At 40.1% G+C, this 19,254-nt stretch overlaps 1 protein-coding gene across 1 annotated transcript; it reads left to right on the forward strand.

Annotated features, from left to right (window-relative positions):
* The first annotated feature begins 8,615 nt into the window (after nt 1-8,615).
* AGR3 (anterior gradient 3, protein disulphide isomerase family member) lies at nt 8,616-18,319 on the forward strand. Its single transcript, XM_044429532.1, has 7 exons — nt 8,616-8,718; nt 9,290-9,353; nt 12,689-12,741; nt 14,128-14,204; nt 14,737-14,800; nt 15,848-15,931; nt 18,270-18,319. The coding sequence occupies exons 1-7, from the start codon at nt 8,616-8,618 to the stop codon at nt 18,317-18,319; spliced, it is 495 nt and encodes a 164-aa protein (XP_044285467.1).
* Nucleotides 18,320-19,254: the final 935 nt, after the last annotated feature.

The following is a 19,254-nucleotide window of genomic DNA, read 5'->3' on the forward strand; positions in this document are numbered from 1 at the left end:
TGCCTCCGAAACAAGCAAGTAGTAGCAATAACGAGAAAAAGGATGAGGACCAAAAGCAGCTGCTGGTACCAATGGAGGTGAGAAAGCAGATTCACTAAGGAAAGAGCCCAAGGGTTCTGTCTTGCTCAGAGGCCCTCAGAAATCCAAAGCCAGCACTGACCTGTGTGTTAATTAGCCAGAACAATGGAAGAAGTTTTATTTAATTTGTCCCAAAGGAATTGAGTAGAATACTGCCAGGACATTCCCTAATATATCATTCCATACGTTTTAACAGTTTACAGTTAATTTTTCAGAACACGAGCATTCAAAAAAGAGACCAAAAATATCCTGAGAAGGGAAGACCCCGGCAAGCCTCTCTTCTCCTGTCTGTCTCATTTCCACTGTGTAATCTTCTAAAGTAGAAATACAATGATATCTATGGAGCAAAACACCATAAAAGAAAAATCTCTGCAGCAATAGGAAATCTTTCAGCAGATGCCTGACTGACTCATTTTACAGCTGCCACAAAGTACTCCAATCTGTTTCAGGAAAGCACTCTCACTTCTGAAGTCTTTACTGCAATGCTTTAAATGCAGGGAAGTTAAGTCACTTTTCATTGCTTGTGGCAGTCAGAGACTATTTCATTGTGAACGTTCAGTGGCTTCTCAGCACTGGCCAATTTCCTGGTTCCCAGCCTTGCAGTCTGGTTTGGATTTTCTACCATCACCTGCAAATCATTTGTATATACAACATACCACCCCACCTCTAATATTTACATTCCCAAATTTTAATCCTTTCTCATTTTTATGACTGAAGCAGTTATTTGAGTCATATTAATGCTAATTTTTCAGATTTGTGAGATGCTCATGTGTGAGTAAAAGTAAAGTTATGTATCAAATATAAACAAGTCCTACTACGGGAACTACAGCAGGATAGGAAGTCACAGAATACTGAAGCAAATCAAGAATTATTACTGTTCTTCCATGGGACAAGATCTTTTAAATGGCCTTTCAATGCATGGCATAAATTGTGACATTGCAAGAAAATGACATATTTCCACAATAATTGGTGAATTTCGATAGGAAAAAAACCTAGAAAAGTATTTGCTAAATGCAGATTGCAAATTATTACATTGTACCTTTTTGTGTTAAAAATGTTGATTTGTTAAATGTAAACATTTAAAATACAACTTTTTGATATTATTTCATTTTAATATGAAAGGAAGACCTTAAAATGGAAGTGCCTTGGACCTCTTTCGATAACTGAGAAGGCCTGAGTATAAATACATTGAGAATGCACATAATAAATTGATTATTTATTTTGAAGATGGCTATTGCTTAGAAACAAATCTGAATTCCATACTGATTCTGGTTTTCTGAGTTGGTTAGAAAGTGAACCACTGCAACCCCATAGAAGAGTCTTCAGAAAATACTAAGATATATAAAATTCACACAGAAGTACCGTGGCAAATACCAAAGTGCAAGGGTTATAATTGTTGGAAGGGTAGAGAAAGAGGAAGGATGATGCTGTTTCTCTGTTGTCCAGTAGCTAATGGATCCGGCTTTGCATAGGTCGAAAATTCTTAGGGCACATTAAGGCCTTCTACTGCATATTACACAAGTGTCCCAACTCAGAGGCTCACATGCATCCAATGCATGGGCTAAGGGACAGCAGGCATGAGATCTGCATTTTGTTTAGGCAGCTGTTTTTGGCCATAGAGATGAAGCAGCAGTTATTGGTCCCAGCTATCTCCTCTTTCTGCTCCCCTGGCATGACATTCATGCTTACCCCACAGTAAATAAAAAGAAAACCCAGAACAAGACACTGCACGATTAGTACAAAGTATACTCAGTCTCTGTGCAACAGTCCTTCAGGTATTTACAGAATGCTCTCATGCCCCTCTCAGTCTTCTCTTTATTCTTCCCAGCTATCATGGGAAATTTTGTCAAACCATGAGCAGGACATATGACGCTCAGCCTCTTTGTTTAACTAGAATGTAGGTACCAATTTCTTTTTCCAAGAGATTCAGATGTCAATGATATAAGTACAGGAAACACCAGTAAGCCTCCCTTCCTGTATTCATGCCGGCATTAGAAGTATTTCAAAAACAGGAGATTCTTCCTCTCTCCTATTCCTGTTTTCTCCATTTAGTTCTGCTCTTTAGAATGCATGCAAAAATCCATTTTTCTCTGGTTACACTGCTGCACACTTTTTGAAAAGGTTAATCAAGATGTGGTTTTTGTACTGACTGCGGTTGGTTTTAGCAGATCCTTGGGAATGCAGTTGTATTCATTCTTAGAAATGTCCATGGCTTTTTTATACCAGGAGATGGCACTCCTAGCATAAATAATGAGTCTATTTCCCTTCATTGCCTAGAGCCTAAACTATAAATGAATAATATCAAACTGGCATTATGATGTCAGTCAGTGATCGAGCTTAGCATGCTGCAAGGGCCTTTCACCCTGAATAACACAACAGCTGAAGGCAGAGGTAGACAGAATACCATGGCAGCAACATGGAAAGTTAAACCAGCCACATGTTTATTAAAGGGCTAATAACAACCATCAGGTCGTGCACCTCTGTAGTGGTTAATGGAAGCACAAAATCATTGCGATCTATTAAAATGCATGGAAAAGCCCTGGAGGCTAAGCATTGCAGATTAGAAGTGCAAACTGTTGTTGAAAGAAAATGAAACAAAATTGAAATAGACATAAAGATGCCAAATATACAACTTGCATTCAAAATAATGTGTTGCAATGGAAGAAATCCATGACTGAGACATGATTTTAACAGTTTTGAGCCCCTCAGGGAGAGAGTGCCACTCCATTCAGCTTCCAAAATCAGATCATAAAACTATTTTAAATGTGGTGAAATGCCCCTGCCCTGTCACTGACCATTCTCCGCATAGGATCTCACACTCCACTCTCACTCTGCAACAAGCGAGAATGATGACCTGCCTTCATTCTGTTTCTTTTTAATCTAATGACAATCAAAGAAGAAAGGGAGAAAAACAAACATGGCACTATGGATGCCAAAGTTTCCATTGGATGCTGAGCACAAATCCTTCCCAGTCCTTCAGGAAAATAGCATCCAGCAAAAGCTCACTAAGGAGAATTTCCTCATTTAATCATCCTCTGTGTTGAGGAAACTGCTCTTCCTGCTTGTCGGCAGGGTCAGGTTTAACGTTGGTCCTGAAGCCCTAAACAATTTGAAACCAGGGTATTTGAGAGAGGACCTTCTCCTTTACCAACCTGCCCAGTTACTGACATAATCAGATGAGATACACCGGATGGTTCTTTATAGACCTACAGTCCATTTGGATTGTTCCTGGAGCAGAGTCTTTAGTGTGTTGGCCCCCCTCTATGAACTCTGTGTCTATTGATATCAAATAGGCACCGACATTGTAAGTCAAGAAGCAACCCATGGTTTTATTGGCACAATCTAATTTTAAAGGTTGTAATTCTGCATTTCAATTGTGATTATTTTTCTCCTTTTCTTGTTCGTTCACCCTCAGATATTTTATTGAAATGATCTATACATTTTGTAAATAACTAATCTCCCAAGCATGGCAAATCTGACTCTAACAGTGACTGTCTTTTGAATTCTATGAACTAGGTTCAATGAACCACAAGAGGAAGGAAAACCGTGACTAACAGTGCACGCCAGAGGCTCATGCACTGTTCAGGAAGTGCTGAAATAGATTCTATACAATAATGCGTCTCTCGCCCTTCCCAAACCTCTGTTTGCTAGTTCCTCTGCATGCTTTTAATCCTGGGATTTAGCTTCACGTTTGTTTCTTGTGCTGTGTTCTAATGAAAGGCATAGAGCTGCTCTTCTGTGAGGGGAACGCACCTACCATGGGCAGACACACATGGCGGAGCAACCCAATCGCCCCAGTCAAACCCTATACGTTATGTGTGCTGTATATGCTATATATGTATTTCCTGCCACTACCGAACCCCATCCAGCACTAAGGGCCTAACAGATATATTTCCAGTTGGATCAGTAGCAGTGTTGGATGTTCAAACTAGTGGGAGGATGGATTTTTCCCAGCCTCAAATGCACTTAAGAGGTACTTTGTATAATAAATTTCAAGATTCCTGGTATACATTAGACATGTGAATCTTACTTGGCAGAGGCTGATTTGGGCCCTCCAGAATATGAAGATCTTTACATGAAGCACTTATTGTGTGATTCATGCCTATTTATGTGTTCTTTAGATTATTATTAATTATATTTCTATATCACCCAATGGCCAGAGCTGTCTATATTGCCCAATAGCCAAAGCTGTTAATCATCCAGTAATGGTGTGATACTCCATTTTTGCCTCTCTCTTTTTTTTCAGGGCACAACAGAAGAAATGGGACATGGTTTCTGAAAGCACTGTTTCTACTGTGTGTTAGTGCTATTCCTCTATAGCACAGCTCCACCTAGAGGTTGTATTGCAGAAAAGCAGGAAAGGAAAAGGCTGTGTAGAGCAGCCTTCCCCAGCCTAGTCCCTTCCAGACCCATTTGGACCAACACCCAGAATTCCCAGTCAATGGCCCTGCTGGATGGGAATTCTGGGAGCTGTGGCCCATATGCCTCTGAAGGTCACCAGGCTGGGCAAGGCTGTAGAGATCAGATTTTAATGCTGTGATGAAACCAAAAGCAGATGCAGTAACAGCTTCATGTAGGAAAGTACAATTTTCCAAAGCAAAAGGAGTTGCCCGAAGTCACCAGAACCGGACCCAGGTCAGAAGGAGGTCTCATTACCATTTTGTGTTCAGACACACAGACACTCTTTCTCCCCTTCAAATAAGATCTTTAATTTCTCCAAAATGCTATGAGCAAGGAAAACTGGGTGAAGGAAGGGAAGTTGAATGCCTGACAGCTCTACCTTCTTGGGCATGCTTTACAAGGATGATAGCATGAGATGGCCATTCTGCCAATGTTACCAGGTTTCACTAAGAATAAGGTCTTAAACTGGTTTTCAACCATAGACCCTGTACCTAGAATTCTGAAAGTTTGCATGTTTATTCCCTGTACGATGTGAGCTATTTTCATAACAATTAACCAAAAGATGAGAAGAAGGAAAAGCAAAATGCCTCCATTAATATGAGGATTTCTTTTTCACATGAACTATTGAACCTACCCCTCTGAAGCTGCAGGTTTCTTACTTTAGGGACATCTTTAGGATATCATTTTCAGAACACTGCACTACAAGAAACATTTCCATCCCATTTTCAATATACTCAATATGTCAAGGCTACTGTTGCATTAAACCCTCTGCACCTATTCATCTGAAACCTGCCAGGCACAATGTCCTCAGAAGCCCAAGTTTCTCTGTAAATTTCATCTAAGTCTACCAAGAAAGAAAGCATTTACTGACAGTTTACTTTTAAAGGGGGATGCAAGGAAGGGTACATAAAGGCATGTGGTGCAAAATTCACTTTTTCTGAAATTTAGTAAGAATCCTTTTAAAGACTGAGAATTCTTAGGTGGGCAAAGATTCCAGACTGATAATGCCTGCAAAATCTAAAAACCCATACATGACCTTGCAGAGATGGGAAGTGGCCGATTGCTCTTTTCAATGGCAAGTCTTTATGCCACATTTAGTCATTCTTTGGAGGATCTTCAAAATTTATATATTGGATGTATTTGTGGTGCATCTCTGAAAAGCCAGAAGGAGATGCTTTGGGAAGGGAGGCTAGTGAAGTCTATTGTATGCGCAAAGCCCTTTGGATCCTGGTCACTGTTGCCCCAAGCCAAAAGAGGCAAAGCTCATGCAGGTGTGGAGTCAAAGGTAACAAGCCTACAACCTCAGGAGAGATTTATAAGAAAGCACACTCAAACAACTAATGTCTTCCTTATCCTAACTATCATTCTCAGAAAGGTCAGAACTTTTTAAACATTTATTTCTGAGTTAAAAGAATTTTTTTACATTGATTTCTTAATTACATTCTTCTGCACAAAGTAACTCTTGTATCTTTCTATTAGTTTCATGCCTAATCTCAGAGTGCCAGTGAACCTGGCCATTCATTGGAAACAATAGCACCTACAGTTCCAACTTTCATTGCTGGTTTCTTATTTCGCTGAACATGAGCCAGACCTTAACCATTTGGGAGGAAAAGTCACAGACACACACAAAACACTACTTTTTCGGTTCCAATATAATGATATCTGATATGAGCAAAGATGGGACAAGAAACTGGAGCATTCAATATGCCAGAATGAGAACTCATAGGAGGCAGATGTTCAAGGAGAGGAGGGAGGAACAGAACCAGGCATTGCTCTCCCTGTTGCAAGTGAATTGATTGTTGTACATTTGGATCAAAGTGCCTGGGCAGGTCAGGTATACTCAGGTCTATAAATCACACCCACTTTAAAACATTTACTTCCTTGGCAAGGAACTTTCACCAGCGCAACTGAACGGCTCCGGTGAGCAAAATCCAAAGTCTTTTATTTTGAATGGGCTTAACCACCATAAACAAATGCATAGGGGCGAAAAGAAGGTACCCACGTTAGTTTGTCCATTCTGTGTGAAATTTTGCAAAGGGGGGGTTCTTAAATGTACAGCTGTACTGAAAACAGATCTCCTAAGAGCGTGAACACTTGGCTTACAATGAATTTACATTTCTACAGGAATAGGTCAAAGGTTTCTCATAGAAGGGTTATTATCTTAGTCAAAATAGAGAAAGTAAAATTAGTTTCAGTATAATTAAATCTAAATTAAAAGGGAAATTAGGTTAGCAGCTAGTATAGAAGTTGGCAGCTACTGGTTTTTATTCCTTTGAAGCAACTTTGAGAATATCTGTAATGAGTTTTGAAGCTCAGCATACCTTGTCCTTGGAAATCAGAGAATGTTTCTCATAAAAACTGTATTTATTTCTTTCCATTTTTAAACAGGAAGGTTGTTATTACTAGTTTCTGTATCTATCAGTCTAAAGGCTATAAAATGTATTCTTTATAAGTTATTCTTTTATCCATAGGGTTTGACCCAGACTTAATTAGAATAAATTAATTGAAATCAATGCTATTTAAGTAATTCAAAACTAACTTAAACCCATTTACTTCAGTGGCTCTACCCTATGTTCATGTCCAACCCATAATCTACCTTGTAAGCAATCTAATTTGTTCCCACAAAGGTTTCAGGCTGAAAGGAAACAGAAGTGCCATAAAAGAAATCATAAAGCTCATTGGAACTCATGGATAAGTAAACATAATTAGAACCACACTGTTAAACTGCAAATGCTCAAATTGTTCCAATAGCAGCTATTCCCATCATTATTTACTCAGAGGGATAAATATCTACAGCACGTTGTCCTAACTTTCATATGCAAAAGAAGAAACATGAAGAAGCCACATCAGAAATTGTGTAGCAACTATGTGCTAGTATAGAACATGTATTTGAAAGGTACTTTAGAAATGTATTTGATAAAATTTACTAGTAACAGCAGAGCTATTTGTTTTACTGATTATTATAGAACCATGCATTTACTGTTGTCATATAATAAAACATACTAAAAACTCAAAGAGTTGTATTTCATCGTTGATTACTCAGCCATACTCAGCTCTTGCAAAATTAGGAAATGATCAATCACTGCAATTTGTGGTTTCTTTAACAATGATAAAACTGGACTCAACAGGAATGGAGTTTGCACAGTGAAAAGGGGGTTGAATTATTTTAATCTTCTGAAAGAAAGGCAATGAAGGGGGCTTTCAGATGGGTGTCTCTTGATGCTACCAAACAAAAAGGCATTGCTGTTCCACTCTTTTCTCCTTAATGGATTTTCTCTGGTAAGGCAGAAGGAGCAATGGGAAAACACGGAGGGCTTCCCATGGAAGATAATCTCATCTGGATGCCCTGTAAAATTCCTTGAACGAGGCAAGGCCATTGCACAATAAAGCACTAGCGGCAAGTACCTTGAGGGTTTCCCTCCACATGGCATCCATTACCTAATGTGCAACTGACCCTTCTCTGTGTAAGTTTATGTGACCTTCAACTAAATCAGTCAGAAGGAAGGTTTAAATCTTTTCCTATCAGTTGCTTCAGTCCTGCAAACCTACCCATCCTTCATGCATGCATTTTAAAGTCTCCATTATCTGCCTGCTAAAACATTCTTTGTGATAACACAGTCCCAGCTTCTGGATCCCCCCTTCTGGGGGAAGGGGGAAGTCTGGGGCAGTTGCCCATTCCCCCAAGGCAGACAATTTAATTATTTTTAAACAGGTTCTATGTGCATAAGTTGATTGCACTCCCACATAGAAATATGTAGCATTTGCAAGAGCTGTCCATTTACAGATCAATTGCCGACCACTAACCCAACTATTATCTGGTAAACAATAATATTTGAAAAGGCCAGCAAGCATTAATGAACCAAATGCAATTGCATCAATATTGCCTCAAAAGAATATATCCTAAACCACTATTAATTACCTGGTTTAATATGCGTGCCAGGCTTTTAAAAACACACAGTTTTGTTATAAAGGGAATCCATCTTCTTTAATAAAACAAAGTATTTTTCTTATCATAACATGTAGCAACACATCCATTACAAGGCTTGCTTTGTCTTCCATTATCAGGTTCTATCTTGAAGGAGAAAGAAAGAAAAAGAAAGAAAGAAAGAAAGAAAGAAAGAAAGAAAGAAAGAAAGATGCATTCAGCTCTGGGTTTATCTTTCATGCTAATTGCGGTTTCCTCCAATTTTGCAATGGCAATCAAAAAAGAAAAGAGAGCTCCCCAGACACTTTCAAGAGGTATTATAGTTTCATTGTATCTTCTTAATTCCTAAGCAATCTAGTTACTCTTAAAAGCATTATACGTTCATTCAAAATAAGTAGGCTTGAGAAGGTACACTAATATAAAAGGTTACAGTCTTCAGGCATTGCTTTCTTTGCTTAATAAACACTGAATTGGGAAGGTGGGTTGAAAGCTGAGCATTGTTTGCTGACATTTACATTGGTGGTTGTTATTGTAGCCACTTCGGGATTCTATCCTAGAATGGCATGGCTTCTCTTGCACTTGAATATGGCAGAGTGGTATTCTAACAGCTACATACCACGCCTTTTAAAATGTGTTTCCAAATAATACATGCTCCCACTTCATGAGGAAGCATGCATCAGGGTGTACATGAATGTGGTGGGCATGTGCTACAAAAATAATGGAAATTAAGCCTGAATGATAGACTGGGAAATCTACAAATACTGCTGAACTTAGCAAAAGCTAGGGGACAGCTTTCGACAGAATTAAGTACAGTCTTCGTTTGGTATGAGAAATATTGGATGGCTGACTGGGTAATAATCCAACCTATAACTATTGGTGTTCTAGGATGGGGAGATGATATTACTTGGGTACAAACTTATGAAGAAGGACTCTATCAGGCGAAACAAAGGTAAAGCAGCCAATGAAATTGTTTGGACCTAAAGCATTGTGTGCTGTGTTAGTCCACAGCAAACTCGGGGAGGGAGGGGCACAACATGACAATATATTCAAAGGAAATATGAGGAGGGACCAAGCAAAGTAGCTATTATTTGACAAGTAGCTATTGTCAAATAATATTTGAATAGAACTTTTTTGTTATTACTGTTTTTCTTTTATACAGTCAGGATTTCCAAGTTTTTAAAACTTGAAAAACTTGAAATAATGGCTATTACATACACAATAAAGATCAATAGCAAGAAGGTGGCATATATTCAGCCATCATCAGGCCTGGAATCAGGCTGAAGGGGGTTTAGCTGTGGCAGAAACAAGGAACTCTGGACCAGTGCTTCTCTTAGCACAAGGTCCTTAAATGTAAAAGAAAAAGTCACAGACATCAGGACTGCTTGTGGGAAGCGTTGATCCTGGCACAGTAACGGCCAAGTTTGAAAGATGAAGCAGGGGGTCAGACAGCCCCAGATGCCTTTGGCTCCATTGTGTTGTTGCATCGTGGTGGTTCCCGAAGGGATTAGAGGAGGGAATGATGCCTGTACAGCTTCACAAGCCAGCTTTTAAAAACAACAACAACAACAACAAATGTGCCAGAATGAGAAACTAAAAACATTGCTCTTGCTATTAACCAAGTTAGACCTCTGGGGTCCATTGGGGTCCATTGTTCACAGTATCTACCCTACTATCTGGATTGCCTGGCCACAATTCTAACTAAATATAAGCTAGAATGCCTCATAAGGGTGGCTATGATTTTGTAAGTTTAGGATGAAGATGCGATCACCTGAAATTACAAAGCATTGCTACATAAAACTTATTTCACTACTTCTCCAGCAACCCATCCAATCTCATACTTTCTGGAACAAGCAGAATTTGAACTAATGTGTATTAGTGAATGTTTAAATTTTAATAAGTTGAATGTTACACTGTTTCAAAACATAAACTGAAAATCAGTTAAAAACTTTTTTTTAACCTGGGGTTTTTCTGTATTGGTCAATTTATTTTATTTATTATTTTATTTATTAAAACATTTCTATGCCGCCCCATTCGCCGAAGGCTCGGGGTGGCTCACAACATAAAATATAATACATAAAACAAATTAACAATATTTATTTTATTTATTTATTAAAACATTTTTATGCCGCCCCATTCGCCGAAGCCTCGGGGCGGCTTACAACAATAAATTAATATAAACATTAAAAATCCAAAAAATACAATATAAAATAAGTTGCCCTGGCCAGATAAAATAAGCAAATAATATTAACAATTAAAATGATGTTTAAATAAAAAGGTCTTCGCCTGGCGCCGAAAAATAAATAACGACGGCGCCAGGCAGACCTCTCTGGGGAGCGCATTCCACAGATTGGGCGCCACCGCAGAGAAAGCCCTCCTCTGAGTACCTACCCTCCTAATTTCTTTCACGGAGGGTTCCCGGAGAAGGGCCTCTCCCGCAGATCTCAAGGGGCAGGCGGGCATATATGGATGTAAGCGCTCCTTCAGGTAACCAGGACCCAAGCTGTTTAGGGCTTTGTAGGTCATCACCAACACCTTGAATTGGGCCCGGACTTCAGTGGGAAGCCAGTGAAGCTGACGGAGAACTGGAGTCATGTGAACATAACGCCCAGTCCCCGTCAGCAGCCTGGCAGCTCTATTTTGAACCAATTGAAGTATCCGGACTGTCTTCAAGGGTAGCCCCACGTAGAGCGCATTACAGAAGTCAAGGCGGGAAGTCACCAGCGTGTGTGTCACTGTCACCAGGCAGTCATACTCCAGGTAGGGGCGCAGCTGATGAATCAGCCGAAGCTGAAGGAAAGCGCTCCTCACCGCTGTGTCACCTGAGCTTCCAATGAAAGCTCTGGGTCGAGGAGCACTCCCAGGCTGCGGACCTTGTCCCTAAGAGGGAGTGCAACCCCATTCAGGACTAAGTTCAATTCACCCTCTCCGAAGCCCGATCCGCCAACCAACAGGACCTCCGTCTTGTCTGGATTGAGCTTCAGTTTATTGGCCCTCATCCAGCCCATTACCTCGGCCAGGCACTGGTTCAGTACAGCCACTGCCTCACCTGGATTGGTGGAGAACGAGAGGTAGAGCTGGGTATCATCAGCGTACTGATGGTTCCGCAGCCCACACCTCCTGATGACCTCTCCCAGTGGTTTCATGTAAATGTTGAACAGCAACGGGGACAAAATGGACCCCTGCGGTACTCCATGGCATAGCTGCCATGGTGCAGAGCCAAAGTCCCCCAGCACCACCTTCTGGAACTGGCCATTGAGATAGGAGTGGAACCACTGCAAAGCAGTGCCTCCGACCCCCAATCCCGCTAGCCTATCCAGAAGGATACCATGGTCGATGGTATCGAAAGCCGCTGAGAGACGACGTGATGGTCCGGGTGGCGCAGAAGGAGGTGAGCCTTTCACTATTTATGCAATAGTGAAAGAAAAGGTCAAGATGGACTGTTTTGTCATTAGCTGCTCATTACCTGTCAACTTCTGTGTACTTCACTCTATATTTTCAATGCTGTAACTTTATTTTAAAATGGTAAGGTATTATTCTTTTTTTATGAATTTGTAAAGTCTGATCTTAAGGCTGACTTTTTCTATTTTGTATAATAGTTTTAATGGAGTTTACCTCTCTGTATTGATGTTGCACTATTTATGACAGTACAATGTATACTTTTTGATGCAAAACCAAATATAGTTCTCAGTCAGATCAACGCTTTGCCGCAAAGGTTTGTCATTTCAGGTGATAGAGTCCTTTTAGAAAGTTAAGTATATTTCCAATGGACTAACACATGAGATACAGTTTTTGCCTATGATATAAAGAGAACTTTTGTTGTTGTGCTTAAGTGTACCATAGAAAGAAACTTAAGAAAATATGGGTTGGATCCAACTCAGTTGTATTTAGAATAGACCCTTTGAAATAATGGATTACTTAGCTCCCAATGATTTCAGTGAATCTACTTTTGAGACTAAATCCAAGAATCCAGCTTCAGATTGCTGATCAAATCCAGGAAGGCCTACCTCCCTACTGCAAAGCAAAGCAAAGCTTTTATTTTTAGAAATATATTTCCCTAGTAGATTTAGTAAATGTAATGTCATTCTGCTGTACTCCAATTGTAACTATTATTTTTCTAGTTTTGTTTCTATTTTTAATGAAAGATTATGCCCTACCCCTAACACTACATAAATGTGTCTTATTGAATTGCCTGAATTTGTGGTACATGATAGAAAAATCTATTTCTGACACAACAGAAAAATGCATTTGCATTTAATCTAATACATGTTTTTCTCTTTGTAAAAGTAACAAACCATTGATGGTTATTCACCATTTGGAAGATTGTCAGTACTGCCAAGGTAAATTAAACCATTTTCATTTATTGTGAAGATTTTTTAGAATATGCATGCCTAGTTTTTTGGCAGCCATTTGCGACTGTTTGCATAAAATGCCAGAGAGGAGGAGGAAAGGAGGCTGGCTAGGAATCAGTCAGTCCTCAGCCCCAGCCTCCTCCCCTCTCTGCCCCCTCGCATGCCTTTTCCCCTTTGGAGCTAACAGACTCCAAACAATCCTGTGACAATGTTCACGTAGGATGGCAAAGTACACTTCACATACTTATTTTCTAGCACGGCACAAGGCAGAGTCGGCTACACACTTCCTATTGTTCTGTTGGTCTAGTCTTGAAACTAGAGACAAAATGTGGCAGTGTAGCACCGATCTCTGAAGAGTGTAATGGGAACAATGTCCTCTTGTCAGGCTGTATCTTCAAGCTCCTCAGAAAGTCAACAGGATGGGTGCTTTCTTTTAAAGCTTAAGATGCCTTCCTTGACTTAGAACTGAGCTTAAACAGCTCAGCAAGCAAAGAGGGTGCGAGAACATCTGCGTTTGGGTAGGGACCCAACTGCCCAACAGCACACGGTGTGTTGCATATACTAATGACTGGGTTTCTAGAAAACTGGGCTGTGACATGAATAGCCGTTCATGAGTTAGGGATGGATTGTGCAACATCAGTGCTGCCAAAACTGAGAGGTGGGTAGCATGGACTTTACACAGAATGAAACTCTGGATCAGAGTTATTAGCTAGACATGTTTTGGGATGCATCCAGACTTAGCCATGCTCAAAGAAGCCATTTTGAATTTCTTCTTCCTCTTCCTCTTCATCATCATCATCATCATCTCTGTACCACCAATAACTGAAGCTGTCTTACATTAATGGGGCTTACACTGAGAGCCAGTGTGGTGTAGTGGTTAAGAGCATGGGACTGGATCTCAGAGGATCTGGGTTCTAGTCCCCACTCAGTCATGGAGCCAACTGGGTGACTCTGGGCCAGTCACAGACTCTCAGCCCAACCTACCTCACAGGGCTGTTGTTGTGGGGATAAGATGGAGGAGATGTAAGCTGCCTTGAGCCCTTTGTAGGAAAAAGGCAGGATATAAATCGCAATATAAATATAAATAAATAAATACATTAGTCACCTTAAGTTTCATCATTTTTAATGGGCCTATTCTGCTTATGACTAAGTCTGGATTTTTCCCACTGAAATTTAGGATGTATAGAATTCTGAAATGACTCTGTCACTGTTGTCATGCATATAGTATGAAATAAGTCTACTTCGTGTATGTCTGTCTATTGTTGAGTTTGGGGGAAATGAACATAAATGCAAAGAAGGAGAAAGAAAGAGAAAGAAAGAACTTGACCTGCTCTTTTTGCATTTGAAATGACCATGTTCTTTCACTTCCCCCAGCACTGAAGAAGGTTTTTATGGAGAATCAAGAAATACAAGAAATGTGTCAGAAAAATTTCATCATGCTCAATCTCATGGTACAGGCATACAATGCATACATTAAATGTATTATTTGCAGGTTGTGGGGTTGACAGTCATCATGCACAATTCATAGTGCAATCCCATCGCCTCTGCACCACACCTGTGAACCTCTGAACTTGGAGGCTTCTGTGCATCCTGAGTGCCAAATGAGGCAACTGGGTCATGACCTGATTTATGGCTCTCTGGATAAATTTCTGGGAACGGAGGGAAGGAGGCTGGAATGCCAATAGCGGTCCCCCTATCTTCAGCCACAGCCTTCTCCTCTCCCTGGCTCCAGCACATCCCTTCCCCCCACCCCCCAGGGTAGCAAGATGTGCTACCTTGGGAGGCAGCTGGTGCAGTTCTCTTTGCATTACCTGTGGGATCTTGGGGCGAAGTCTTGACTTTCAGAGTCCCAGCTCCAGGATCACAGGAGCTCGGAGCTGGAATCCTGAATAATCTTATGCTCTCCTTCAGATCCAGCCAGGAAGCCAAAGTATTCTGTCCTGAGTGATCATTATTAATATGGTTTCATTTTTTTCCTACCAGCATGAAACAACGGACAAGAATTTGTCACCAGATGGACAATATGTGCCTCGAATCATGTTTGTAGGTATGTCTATGAAATAAAACTTCATCTCAAAGAAACAGAAATATTAGTAGGAGTGGCCAGTCAAATATTTTACTAGTGGGTGCAGCTGGCTAGATCTATAGCACAAAGTTTCCAATGCAGTGACTTCCAGATGCATAAGTCTGCAACCACCATGCTCCCCAGCTGGCACGGCCAGCACAACTGAAGGGCAGCATGTTGGGGAAGGTTGTGTGATGAAGGGCTGGTGCATATTACAGAAAAGAGCACACAAAATATTTTATCTTATGGGGAAATCACTTGCAAAAATGTATCACTTGCAGAAAGTGTATATGAAAGTGCATATATTTTCCGGACTGCCTACAAAAATGTATATATTTTGGGGAAAGTGCATGAAAATATTTTGCATTTTCATGATGATTTTTTAAAAAAATGCAAACTGATATGAAAATTAGATGAAACAAATTTATTGTTGTAAAATGAGAAACTGGGTGAAATCAAACCTGGCATTTGTCTGTCCCTAGTTTCTACTAGGAATCACTTCCCAGCCTCTGCTGATTGTTGCAAAAAAATATGTGAATATAGAATTAGCACATTATTTATCAATATTACAGGTGTTAATTTTTTGTTATGAAGCAGAAATTTGATATATATATATATATATATATATATATATCTGGTAGTAGTGATGTAAACTTAAAATAATTTATGCCTAATATTACAGCAGTATTGCTCTACAAGTGTTCTGGAGTACAGGATTTTCTAGTGAAGGCACCATGTCTTCATCATATTCTATTTCGTACTGTACCCAGCAACACCCCAAAGAGATATTTATCATATCATCTGTGGGATCTAGTGATTTGCTAGTTCTCAGAAGCCCATTGCTTGCCATCCTATCCTAGCCAGAATACGAGAGTTTGACCTTGCCTTGGAAATCAGAATAGCAAATGAGGTCAAAGTATTTGCCACAAGCAGCATGACTTGAAATTCTAATTCCCCAGTGTTCATACTAACACAACATACCAGTAGGATGCTGTCACTTTTCCAGCCATATTTTGCTTCCTTTTCCAGATCCTTCTCTCACTGTAAGAGCTGATATTACTGGAAGATACTCTAACCGGCTCTATACTTATGAGCCTCAAGATGTGCCAGTGTGTAAGTTTTTCAGTAACAACCTAGATTTGGACTGTCCTGGTCAAGCCTTCCACTGTATACAGAATGCATGGATTGGGGTGGGGAGGGGAGGGTGTCTCCATTCAAGAGCTATGCAGGTGCAGTGCCCATATGTGCCCTTCCTGCCAATGCAAAGGTAGAGTCATGCACACAGGTACATATGGGAGCATGTCAGGGACTGAGAGAGTCACATATATCTCCCATATCTCCTCATCCTGCCTTTTATCTATGCCCTATGTCACAAAGCAATGCTCAGCAGGATGATTCACCTGCATGAGGCAGACAGGAAGGCTGGATCAGGTCACAGGGAGACCTCACAGTTCTCTTATGCACCAGAATGGCCCCTTGTGCTGCCTGTGTGCCCATATAGAGAACAAGAACAAACCAGCCTTTGCCGAACCCAGAGGAATTAGTTCGCATGGGTTTATTGCAGTTCCACTAGACTGGATTGAGCTTAAAAGGGCTGGGATTCTTGTTTTTGTGTTTTGGTTCCTTTTGTTCCACTCTACATGTGCAAAGGAAATCCCAGATGTTGTTTTCAAAGGTTGCTAATGCTGCATCAGAACAGAAAAGTAAGTCTAACTGGAAGATATGGTTTCATTCAGCCATTCATACAAATCAGTACATCCCTGTAAATGATTAAAACTGCATTAGAAAGTACCTTGTAAAGTTTTAATGATTATGCTTTACGAAAAGTAGCCCTTTGTTTAAGCACTGAGGCTGCAGCCCTAGGCACATCTAGAGCCCATCTGTGGAAAGCAGATGGAAGAGATTTAGTAAATCAGTACATCCCTGCCCCAGCCAAGCATGTTTGGCTGATATACCAGGTACAAATCTACTCTGACAGAGAGATCCTTGCTCCAGTTATCCATGCACTGGTGTTATACATGGGGCTAACTTTGAAGATGGTCCAGAAACTTCAGTTAATGCAGCACAGAGAAGCAGTGCTGCTTACTGGGAATGGCCATTTTTAGCATATTACTCAAGTGCTATGTGATCTGTCCTGGTTGCTGATTCATTTCTGAGCCTAGTTTAAAGTATTGGAACTGATCTCTAAATCCCCGATAGGCTTAAGCCTAGTATAACTGAAGGAGCCTATGTGAGTGCTATGATTTTCTTCAGAGGTTCTTCTCTGGGTGCTCCTGTCCACAATGGTGTGATGACTGGTTACCAGGGAAACTATTATATTTATTTAATTATTATTTTGGTACTTGCTCTCTTGTAGTCTTATTTTTATTATTGATTGATTGATTGATTATTATGTTGGGGTTTGGTTTTATGACTGTAAACTGCCCTGAGGGGATCTGCCAGAACAGTGATAAATAAATCTGAGAAAGGCAGGGTTGTATTCAATCTTAGTTTTACTCAAAGTAAGCCCATTGAAATGAATGGGACTTAAGTTAGAACACCTTTAAATAAAGCCCATGTTTCAAAAGGGCAACAAACATGTCTAGTTTAAGCAACAATCCTATATTCACCTGTTTGGGAATGAGTTTCACTGAATTCAGTGCAGTTTACCTTTGAGTAAAGTTGAGCTGTTGGTCAGTATCAAGAAATATGTGTGTTTATACAATAACCCTCATAACCACTGACATCCAGCAAACTATTGATTGTGTCACTAGTCAATAGCTTTTCATCAGCTTATGAACAACCCTACCAAAGGTGGCCCAGAATTATTTAAAATAAATTATTTAAATAAAAATTCACACATTGATAGCTCAGAGCAGGGCTTTTGCTGTAGTTACAAGAACTGCCCTACCCCTAAGCAGATACTGGCAGATGTTGAAAGGTGGAGTAGGAAGAGTAGCAACAGCAACAGCCACTACCATTTTCCCAAGCTGCCTGGCCACTCCCTTTGTGGGAAGACAGAACTGCCTCAGAACACGTGGTACGGAATTCAGATTGTGCTACCAGTTCAGTTGGTTTCTGTATGTGAAACAGGAGTAGGTGCCATTTAGCTATTCATCTCAGGCAGCAAAATATCTTGGGCCAACCCTGACATCTGCGTTGGCTTGAGCTTGGGCTACTGTTGTTTCACTTTCTTTTCTGCAAAGGCTAAAATTCTTTGGACGGGGGCTTTGATGTTTTTATGAATTTTCATTTCTGGTTATTGATGTTTTTAGTCTTATTTGTATTCATTTTTTCTGGTATCATTTAATGTTAGTTTTCCAGTGTTGTAAATGATGTATAGATATTTTCATAATTAAAATTAATCAATACACAGAATATCAAGGACCTTAGTTTGTATTACATTTCTTTTCCTCCTGTTTTTCTGGAATTATGATTTTACCTTATTCACTTTCCTATCTTTTTCTTTCAGTAATAGAGAACATGAAGAAAGCATTACGTCTCATTCAGACCGAACTGTAAATGGCAACTTGTGAGCTCATCAATCCCAAGAAAACAATGCGAATCAAGAAGAGGCATCTGTTATAGGGTTCAATCCCATTGGTTCCCATCTCCCTCTCCTCTCTCCAAAATTTCTGACTGTATCTGCTACTATCTTTGTCAAGGCCTATCTTTGCCTTCTTTGAGGGTGTAGTAGTGGCTGAAATACCAAATCTCAGCAGGTGAAATGGAAGACCTAATTTACCTCAGAAGCTCTCCATCTCCAGGACTTCATAGCCCAATCCTTTCTCCTCCCCAGAAGGACCTACCCCAGTGGATGACATATCTACGTGTTATGCTAAGGGCATAACATCATGACTTCTATCTAGATGCTAACACAGATGTTATTTAAGGTTCTTTTTCATCACATCCCAGTGCTAGAAGGCACACACTCCATTCTGTATTAAGAAAGGCCATCAAAGGAAATATGCTATCATCTCTTCTCAGAAGCTCTGCATGGCCCCAGTTACATACATGAAAACCTGCCACCTGCTTATTGCCTGATTTACAGGTGGTGTGTTTCATCATTTCAACATACTCTCTTCATTCCATGGAAGCCCAGTTAGAACAGCAGTGCTCCACAGGACAATTTCGGAGACACATGCATTAATTTACACTGCAAATTTTATATTCACAGTAGTTTGCTTCCAGTTGTACAATACTGTGTAGAAAAGAATGTCTGTGTAGTGCTATCATAAAGATGTAACAGAACTCTTTATTTGCAAAAGCAAATGTGTGCAGTGGAGCTGACTTCTTCATAAACAGCTTATGATTGCAACCCTGGTGATCTTGCAAATGACTAGCTGTACTATCTATACATGCTAGCCCCATTTTTTGCATTGTGTATTAAATTAGTTAAAACATATATATTAATAAAAACTGTAGCCAAATCCTTTAAGCCCCTGTTGGTTTCATTA

The sequence above is a fragment of the Varanus komodoensis genome, unplaced genomic scaffold, assembly GCF_004798865.1.
Source record: "Varanus komodoensis strain SLA01 unplaced genomic scaffold, ASM479886v1 scaffold2, whole genome shotgun sequence".
Taxonomy (NCBI): domain Eukaryota; kingdom Metazoa; phylum Chordata; class Lepidosauria; order Squamata; family Varanidae; genus Varanus; species Varanus komodoensis.

Coding starts and splice junctions, on each gene's coding strand:
- AGR3 (XM_044429532.1), top strand. CDS start 8,616: ATGCATTCAGCTCTGGGTTTATCTTTCATGCTAATTGCGGTTTCCTCC. Junction 8,719..9,289: donor TCCCCAGACACTTTCAAGAG/GTATTATAGTTT, acceptor TTGGTGTTCTAG/GATGGGGAGATGATATTACT. Junction 14,205..14,736: donor TCATCATGCTCAATCTCATG/GTACAGGCATAC, acceptor TTTTCCTACCAG/CATGAAACAACGGACAAGAA.